Source organism: Aegilops tauschii, chromosome 3, assembly GCF_002575655.3.
Source record: "Aegilops tauschii subsp. strangulata cultivar AL8/78 chromosome 3, Aet v6.0, whole genome shotgun sequence".
Classification (NCBI taxonomy): Eukaryota; Viridiplantae; Streptophyta; class Magnoliopsida; order Poales; family Poaceae; genus Aegilops; species Aegilops tauschii.
Window position 1 is genome coordinate 537574554 of NC_053037.3, and position 9183 is coordinate 537583736.

Below are 9183 nucleotides of genomic sequence, written 5' to 3' on the forward strand. Positions count from 1 at the left end.
GCCAACCCCCCAATGGACTTGGAGGACAAGAAACCAACCCCCTCCACCCCTATATATAGTGGGGAGGCGCATGGGAGCAGCACCCCAAGCCCTGGCGCCTCCCTCTCCCTCCCGTGACACATCTCCCTCCTCCCGCAGCGCTTGGCGAAGCCCTGTTGGAATCCCGCTACTTCCACCACCATGCCGTCTTGCTGCTGGATCTCCATCAACCTCTCCTTCCCCCTTGCTGGATCAAGAAGGAGGAGACGTCGCTGCTCCGTACGTGTGTTGAACGCGGAGGTGCCGTCCGTTCGGCGCTAGGATCATCGGTGATTTGGATCACGACGAGTACGACTCCATCAACCCCGTTCTCTTGAACGCTTCCGCTCGCGATCTACAAGGGTATGTAGATGCACTCCTCCCCTCTCGTTGCTAGCATCTCCTAGATTGATCTTGGTGACACGTAGGAAAATTTTGAATTTCTGCTACGTTTCCCAACAAGGATTGGGTTGTGCAATTTGGGGGTCGTCACACAAGATAAGATATGTGCATCTGTGCAAGTAGCAGTTGGATTAGTTGCACATTTTTGATACCTTGTGCGAGCTTAAGTGCCATTTCCGTGAAAATCATATTCTGAGCCCGTGCTCAGATGCTCCCTATATCATAGCCATGCAGCTTCATGGGGATTCGAGCCACAACATGTATTACAAGGAGTATTCCGTTCGTATCTCTATCAAGAAAAGGGGGCACCCCAGTCATTATGTCGGGAAGTTGGCATACCGGCAAGGACGGAACAGAATTTCAGTTCATGGTCCAGCGCCTTTTCTGGGCCTCCCTGAGCTGCCAGCCTGCCACCCACGGACGTCCCTACAAACGAAGCCCAATGTGCTCGGTAAGCTCATACCACAAGCACACACCCCTTCTTATTATGCTGCAACTCCGTCAGCCCCTTACACTGCACCCAAGTTCAAATTTTGGAAAACGCATTCACTGCACTAGCTATTCCAATTTTGAACCGCAACCCAGACCCAAAGCAGAGGCACTGTACTTTCATAAATATCTCCCCGGCAGCTGCTGCCAGGCACACGAGCTTACCCATGGTAATCATGTCTGAACAAATGACACTTATCAGTGCATACGGCATCGTGACATGCAGTCAATTTTTTTCCAAAGTCCGAACAGATGGCAAACTAAATTAATGCCACAACATTACCGGAATTCAACTACAGTCTACAGAGGAACAAGCGTGGACCAGAGCTCACCGAACACACTAGAAAATCCTCAAATCAAATCGCCACAATACACAAATGCACTTCAGAACAGAGGCCCTCCAAGAGGCCTGGTGTGGTGCAGGTGTACCGGCAGTGACCTTCAAGGCTGCTGTTCCTGCATCTTCCAGGCTTCCAAGCTGCTATTCTTGCATCTTACCCTGCTCAGCGGTGACCGGTGGCACAACCCAGTGAACTCGCGGCCGTAGTGCACAATGTACACGCCACTGTCCTCCCTGCAGTAACAATAATTATTTTACCATTTGTTGACTATTTTCATAATAAGTCAGATAATTAGTTGTTTCACCTTTCACATGACAACATAGCATGTCTGTGTGTTCAAAATGCCCACACTCGCACTCAAATTGGGAACCTCTGTCCTTACTCATGAACTCGTACACCACCCTGCTCAATCTCTCTCGCTTTGAAGCATTATTGTGGGTTGTCAGATACTGTCGACCTTTCTCAAGCTCAGTGACATGGCTCTTGGGTACAACTTGCTCGCATGTCTCTCGATCTCAAGGTTTGTACTCCTCACAACACCACCCTGGAAAAAGCAAAGAAAAGATTGTCAGTATGTGTGGCAGAAAACAAAACCCTCGAATATTGATCATACTCAATTGCATAAACCTACAATCATAGTTTTTTTCTCCTCATAGCTCTCCTCTCTCTCCCTGTCAAACTGAAGTCTCATATACTGCCTGACAAACATGTGCATCGGGCTGGCTGGCGGCACGCATATCTTCAGCATATGGTTCACCCTCTCACTCCATTGGGTGCTTGTCATCTTCGCCATACTAGGAGGGGCAAATATGGCCCATTTTGCCAGTTCATGTGCTACATAGCCCAGAACAGAACACGCCCTTGAAATAAGGCTTCGCCCACTTTTCTCTTATATCATAAATCTGTGTCATGTACAGGTGCTGCCTGAGGTTATATTTATCAAGCAACATAGCCCAGACTGACTTGAACTCATCTACAGATATACTGTCAGCATGTGGTTCGCCATTTTATGGAACTCAGCTCTGAACTTGTTCTTCTTTGTGCACAGTGTCCTCATGCACCCCTTAGCCTTCTTCAAGATGTGCCACTTGCACTACATATGCACAGTTTGTGGAAAAATCCGGCTGATTGCCACCTCCATTGCTCTGTTTTGATCTGTAATAACAACAAACAGTAACTCAGCTTCCAGGGATTACCAGCAAGTAAGAGTTTTTATGCTTCGCAACAGTAAGCCCATACATACCAGTCAAAATTGTCATAGGAACCGATCCTCCCAACATTCTTAGGAACTCAGCCTCACGCTTCCCCTGACAAAAATCAAAAAAGTGATGACAGATCAGCTCACTCAAAGCCATTTTTCCGAACCAAAACTGCACGAAAAAGAAACCCACACATAGTATCTCGTACGACAGAACTAAGCGAACAACCACACACTATCTCATGCGTCGACTTGGTTCTTCCTGCATTCAGTCGGCTTTTCCCATATCTAATACCGAATCCAACTTCTCATGAATACAGGCTGTAGAAGTCGTATGGCTCACCAATGAACCGAAACTTGTTCCTATTTCTGGTTTAATCACACTCTTCGCCAGTTCCTCGTCAAACTTCCGTATCGATTGCTCCAGTGCGCTCATCCATGAAGCGCACAAAGTTCTGTCCGGCGGTGCATTCCTTAGTCTTAACCTGTAGCAATAATGCTTCGTCCAGTTAATTGACACAAAACTGGTGTGCTGCAGACAGTAGAGTTTTCTCAGGAAATCGTGAACTGCTTTTTCAAAACATTTAATCCATGCACTCCTGATATGCAGCCTGGTTCGCGGCAACGTTTCTCTTATCTGAAATTCGAAACACCTTACGACATCTAACTACCTGAAACACACCAAAACCAAATACCCGCTCCCATGATTTCAAATTAACTAAATATATTGTTTGGCGAATCAGCATCAGAGTCCTTGAACTTAACTAGTAGCTGTCTACAAATGCGCTCAAATTCAATATACAATCAGACCATGGGGACGAGACGGCTCACCTTTTGGTCCATCCAGGTGCCTCCCGATTAACCAGATTCACCATTTGAATCCTCCGGGCCAAGAGCGCCAACCTCCCCCCTGGGCAGCAGCCTCAGCGGCATCGGATCCGGGTGCTCAAGGTTATCGGCGAACTCTTCCCGAAGTGGGAACCTACGGACGCTGGAGTTCAAGAAAAGGTCTGTGAATCAATAGAGGGGCGGCGGAAAAAAAAGAGCTTACTTGACCACCAGATCGAGCACGAACTCGATGCCGCCCTCGATCCACCACGTCGCCGTTCTCCTCCATCCCACCACGCCGCCGGCCGTCCTCGATGCCGCCCTCGTTCCCTCGAGATCCAAGAGCAACCCCGCAATGACGGGGGCACGACGATGGGATGACGGCTCTGGATTTCCATGGTCCCTGGACTAACGACCTGTGCCATGGCATAGCCCATCCCCGTGACGGAGCCGTCCGCGGACCCACGCACGGCAACGCACGCCCATGCCGAAAAGGCCCACCTACGACACTGTGCACCGCGTATTCGCTACCGTATCTTCCTTTTCGGCGGGCCTAAACTGCCGCGCCAACTGGACTTCCTCACATCCCGATGGCTCAACAGACGACCAAGATTTAGGGTGCAGCTGAGCCTGGGCACATTTCCGTCCTTTTTTCCATTTTACTATGTTAGAACATCGAAAGAATCCATGTTGTCGCTCTCGTTTCCAACTTGCAACAAGCCAACAATTACTGGTGAACTGTGATACATTAAGTATGGTAACTATGCAATCGCTGTTCTTAGTACTGGTGTCTCCCTGCAACTCCAGCTCATCGTTATCGATCCATCGATCTCATGACGCCCAACCAATCCACTAAGATCCTGTTGGAACCTGATAGCTAGGATATTACTCCCTCATCTATTTTGGAACGGAGGGAGTAAATTCTTGGCTCTTGGCAAACTCCTCTTCCTAGGATAGCTAGCTGTTTCATTCCAGCTTCCTAAAAAACATACTGAATTTTGGATGTACATCTACTCCTCCTGTTTCAGTTTATAAGTCCTGCGCGTATACCTAGATTGTCAATTTTATCACCCTAATATAAATTATATAACACAAAAATTATACCGTTTGAAAATAGAACATCTGAAGTTTATATTGATATGTTTTTTGTAATATATGACTTGTATTAGGTTGGTCAAATTGACGACCTAGGGATACGCGCACGCCCTGTAAACTGAGAGAGAGGGAGCATCTTTATTTCGCTCTGAAGAATAAGGATTGACCACTGATCTTGGAAAGGCCGCAAAATACATATAGCTGTGATCTGCACGATCGTGATTTACCACACTAATGTATGCGCAAGTGCATATTAACTAACCTCATATGTCAGCACTACTACTGCCGCTGCTAGCCCTACTACTTTCTGGTCTATCTACTCCGTGAAAATTCGGTACCTGACTTCTGGTGAACTAAGATTTTTTTTTGCGGGAAATAGAAATTCTCATTACTCAAGGTGGCAATTCAGCCATCACCAAGTTTACAACGGCATCTGTCCCTGAATGGAACCATACAGCAGTACCGGGTGTGCGACGACCATAAGACGCAAGTTCATGACTCACTTTATTCTGAGAACGACTACAATGAGAAAAATGGACCTTCCGTCCCTCCGTCGCCGCCAGTCTTTTGATATCCTGCACGAGGCTGCGATGGACAGAGCGATCAATCGAAGCGGCCGTGCACATGGCCACCGCCTCCATAGAGTCCATCTCGACGACGATCGGCCGGTTGGTCCTGTGCAGCGCCAAGTCCAGCCCCTCCTTACACGCCTCAAGTTCAGCTGCAAGAGCGTTATCACATGCTCGGAGCTCCCTGCATGTCGTGAAGATGATCTGCCCAAGTTCATCACGGAGGATCATCCCTCCACCTGCTGCACCTGTCGCCGGGTCATAGCTCCCGTCGGTGTTCAGTTTGGTGCTCGCCCTCCCAGGTGGTACCCATCTCCTGTCCTCCTTCGGAGCCGCTCGAGCAGCGGAGCGCTGCTGAGGCCCTAGGACGACCATCTGCCGTGAAAATTCGGTACCTGACTTCTGGTGAACTAAGATTAATCTACTACAAATCAGTTTGGCTCCACCTACACGTGATTAAGGACTAAAGATCACGCTAACTCGCTACTTTCTCAGTCCTCGTATTTTACATCAAACTTTGATCGTAGATTCGACTAGCAAAATATAAAGTACTCCTAAAAAATTACTATATTGCTAGATTCATATCCAAAAAAGATTTCAATGATACCACTTTTATTGCATACATAACCTATATTTTGTTGTACAAATTTATGGTCAAAATTTGACACGACATATGGACATGACTAATGAATCCAGACAGGTGAACTATGCGTGAGCAAGTTTTGTTATACGTACGTAGACTTAGCCACACTTTCCAGCCCAAGAATGTCTAGTGTGTTGATTACTGTATATCTGTTCCTGTTATCAAGAGACAAAAGGCACATACAAGTATAATACCTGCCAATTGGTTTACAAAAATGTTGAACTAATACAAAAGTGTGTTTGCAAAAAAAAAAAGTAAGTCTATTTCACTTGCTTAGGGGGGGGGGGGGGGGGGGGGGGGTAACATAACCCAGTACCAGTTGTAGGTGTCTTCCCCTACAACTTTTCTTGCAAAAAATTAATGTTAACTAATATGGTGCAAGTGCATGTAAGTTAAACTGAAGATGTCGCCATAATGTCACCTAGGTGTAGCTGGTGGAGATGCGATCTAGCTAGCGATAAGTCCCTGTGAAAAATGTGAGAGTATATATATGACTATTGACTAATTCACTGATCCAGTCTGAGTCACGCTGAATCGGATGATGGCTCGGTTAAGATTTTCTCACGTACAAGAGGCGAAATTTCCGTCCAAAAGCTTTCCTGATCTTCTCTCTTGTCGCGATCTCTCCCGGCACTGAGCTGATGTAATGAGCCTGTGTGTCTTTTGCATGCATACGGCACCCAGCCTCCAGACGTACGTCTTTGCTTGCGTACACTGCTGGTATTTAATTACCAGAACGTCCGTTGATTACTTGTCGGATTGTCTGCTAATGTTTCAAGACCTTCCCATCTCTGTGAAAAGCTTGCTTGCAAGCTGGAGGTGACAGATAGCTGGCTGTCTGATAGCCCAGACTTCCTAGTTGAGAGCTTTGCGAGCTGATTGTAATACAATTTTGATTTACTACTAATAAAGTCCCTGATTCGACGCAAAAAAAAATATTACTTGTCGGATAAGGGGTGACTATTTCTCTTTCAGTCACTTTTTTCTCCACCTTCAAACTGGGATCCAGCGGCTGGAGTTAATCCTGTTCTTCCCAGCCAAACCCTAAACCCTAACCACCTGCAGCAGTGAGCTTCTTGACTCTCCTCCGGCTGCAATGCCACGGCGAGCCGTTCCATCCCTGGCGAGATCCTCGAGTGCCCTCATAGTCGCGTCGTCTCCGTCTCCGCTGAGCTCTTGACTGCTTCATCAAGGACGTCGCAGCAAGCCGTGTCGCTCCCGTATCGGCCTCCGCATCAATTTGCTCTCATTAGCGAAATCGACCGAACGTGCAAGAGAGAGAGAGAGAGAGAGAGAGAGAGATGGCTGATTAATAGCGAATACGCTTGGATAAACTTGTCAAATAATTTTTGATGAATCTAAAGCTCAATTTGGAAGACTTATATCATGAGGGATTTCCTCATGTAATGTGAGTAAGTTGACCCCATTTTTCTAGCTAGAGAGCACGAAAGAGGTACTCCACTACTTCTGGTTCTAGACCACGACAGTGGAGTATTCTTTACTGCTGGAGTAGTATAATTTACTTGATTAGTTAGATATTTAACAGGCCAGCAGGTAATGGCGAGGCTAATGGGATAAGGATGAGTGTAGGAGTGGTCAGTGACCATAGATAGGTTGCAACTTGCAAGGTGCAGTACTTACCACATAGTGATAGTGACATACACCACCCATGCTGCCACACATACCGGTCCATAATACACCACATACGGCGAAGATCTATCGCCCTGCCCACTGTGAATTAAAAATAATGGATGAATTAACTACAACATTTGAAGCTTCGTGTATGGTTCCTACATGTATGCAAGTCTTCTAAGTAGCTCCTTCCACTTGGCAACTAGTGTTGATGATGCTCTTTAATTTAGCTGCGTACGTACCCTTCAGGACGTCATTAACCCACATGCACGCAGTTACAAGGGAAAATGAGGTTAGGTTCTCTGAGGAAGTAATCAAAAGAGCACTTCTTTTATTGCACAAACGATGACCTCTGTTGGATGAACACAGTTGGCTTGAACGGTTGTGCCACTATATAAACGGTGCCTGCAGGCTCAAGGCTACATACCAGGCTTGAGAAGTGCAAGGCCAGCATCCACTTTATTGTCTGGTATGCTCCAAAAGCTAGCCTCCTCCTTGATTGTTTTTCCACTTTGTGTTCACTTTTCACTGTGCTGGTTTAGCTAAATATCTTCATAATATCTACCAACTGTTCATCAGCAGTTGGTTAGCTTCAGTAATTAGAAGTCCTAAGATGTAGTAAGTACCAGTAGAGTTTTCTTAACTGATTTCAGAAGTTTTGTGTGTGTTGCTCGACCGCTTTCCGTCCGATCGATGCATGATTCCTCGATCTAATTGAAGTTCATTTTGGTGTAGCATAGCAGGGATAAGAAGAGGAATTAAGCCCCAAGAGTTGGAGGCGATGTCGTGGTGGAGGTCCAAGCCGCACTTCAGCGCCGACAGCCAGGACTCGAGCTCCAACGACGCGTACCGCGGAGGCAAGGACCGCTCGCCGTCGCGTCGCAAGAAGTCCGACGACGACGAGGAGGAGTACCGCCCATACGCAGGCTACGGCGCCAACACCAACCGCGGCGGGGCCAACGAAGGCGGTGGCGGCGGCGGCGGCTACAACGGTGGTTACGGCGGCGGGGGCGGCGGCTACAACAACGGCTACGGCGGCGGTGGCTCGTACAGCAACGGCAACGGCGGTATCACGCCCTACAACGGCGGCGGCGGTGGCTACAACAGCAACTCTTCCTACGGAAACGGCGGCGGTGGGTACAACAACTCTTCTTACGGCAACGGCAACGGCGGCGACGGGTACAACAACGCTCCCAGCTGGGCATCCCAGGACACCGGCGGCCGGACGCCGATGTACATAAACACCAGGGAGGTCCACGTCTATGGGGCGCCGCAGAACGACGACGACTACAACGGCGACCAGAAGAGGCGTGGTGGCGGCGGCGGCGGGGGCAGCGGGTTCTTCGGTCCGGCCTTCCATGCCGTCGGCCATTTCGTCGATCGTAGGTTCGGCCTCGACGACAGGAACTGATCGATCACGCCCATATATATGGCTGATTGCGCTGGCCATGCAGATAGGCATGGATGCTGACGACGATCGAGTACTACACTACTACTACGTGTTATGTGTCTTGGATAGTTTCCAAGTGTACCAGTGATGATGTCCTTCAGTTCTGCGCAGTGATGTGTGTGTGTGGTTTGTGTTGCATCGTGTACAACATGATTTTATCACGCAGATGTTGTATATGTATATATGTACGCAACTTAATTACTTCTTGTTCTCTCTCTCAAAAAAAAAACTTGGTTACTTCTTGTAATTGCATGCAGATACATATGGCAACTTATGGTTTTGTTGTAATGATGTGGTCCTCTTTTTTTATCTTATGGCAATCAAAAAGTCTATCTAAGTACTGTATTGACATATTAAGTCGAAAAGCAAAATTTCTTGTATAATGAAATATTTTTATTTGTCAGATGTAGAAGCACCAAAATTTCTATATTGGGCTCTCTTCCTTGTTTCCTTTTCATTTCATTCCATTCAATTTGCTTGCCTCCTCCAGGGGCTTATGATGAGCATATATTGGAGTT

General features: G+C 47.4%; 2 protein-coding genes and 1 long non-coding RNA gene across 9 annotated transcripts; 1 reads left to right on the forward strand and 2 right to left on the reverse strand.

Annotated features, from left to right (window-relative positions):
• Nucleotides 1-1004: 1004 nt before the first annotated feature.
• LOC109743190 (uncharacterized) lies at nt 1005-3752 on the reverse strand. Of its 3 annotated transcripts, none has more exons than XR_005773611.3 (7): nt 3500-3752; nt 3280-3430; nt 2792-2933; nt 2494-2557; nt 1882-2405; nt 1555-1794; nt 1005-1483 (listed from the first exon to the last, which is right to left on the reverse strand). It is a non-coding gene; the product is annotated as an uncharacterized lncRNA (long non-coding RNA). The 3 variants fall into 3 exon arrangements; XR_005773613.3 differs by having other exon boundaries at nt 3280-3439; nt 3500-3636; XR_005773612.3 differs by having other exon boundaries at nt 3280-3439; nt 3524-3598.
• A 1011-nt stretch (nt 3753-4763) lies between these two features.
• Nucleotides 4764-5315, reverse strand: LOC141043093 (uncharacterized). Its single transcript, XM_073512015.1, has one exon. The coding sequence runs from the start codon at nt 5313-5315 to the stop codon at nt 4764-4766; it is 552 nt and encodes a 183-aa protein (XP_073368116.1).
• Nucleotides 5316-7538: 2223 nt separating this feature from the next.
• Nucleotides 7539-8866, forward strand: LOC109743249 (uncharacterized). 5 transcript variants are annotated; one of them, XM_073511019.1, is made up of 2 exons: nt 7539-7684; nt 7956-8866. In XM_073511019.1, the coding sequence occupies exon 2, from the start codon at nt 7997-7999 to the stop codon at nt 8624-8626; it is 630 nt and encodes a 209-aa protein (XP_073367120.1). In that variant the 5' UTR covers nt 7539-7684; nt 7956-7996; the 3' UTR covers nt 8627-8866. The 5 variants fall into 5 exon arrangements, with proteins under 5 accessions (XP_073367120.1, XP_073367122.1, XP_073367119.1 ...); XM_073511021.1 differs by having other exon boundaries at nt 7575-7684; nt 7959-8866; XM_073511018.1 differs by having other exon boundaries at nt 7582-7684; nt 7951-8866.
• The last annotated feature ends 317 nt before the right edge of the window (nt 8867-9183 follow it).

What these genes read in the sequence shown, in the direction of transcription:
- LOC141043093 (XM_073512015.1), bottom strand. Translation starts at nt 5,315, where the DNA reads ATGGTCGTCCTAGGGCCTCAGCAGCGCTCCGCTGCTCGAGCGGCTCCG.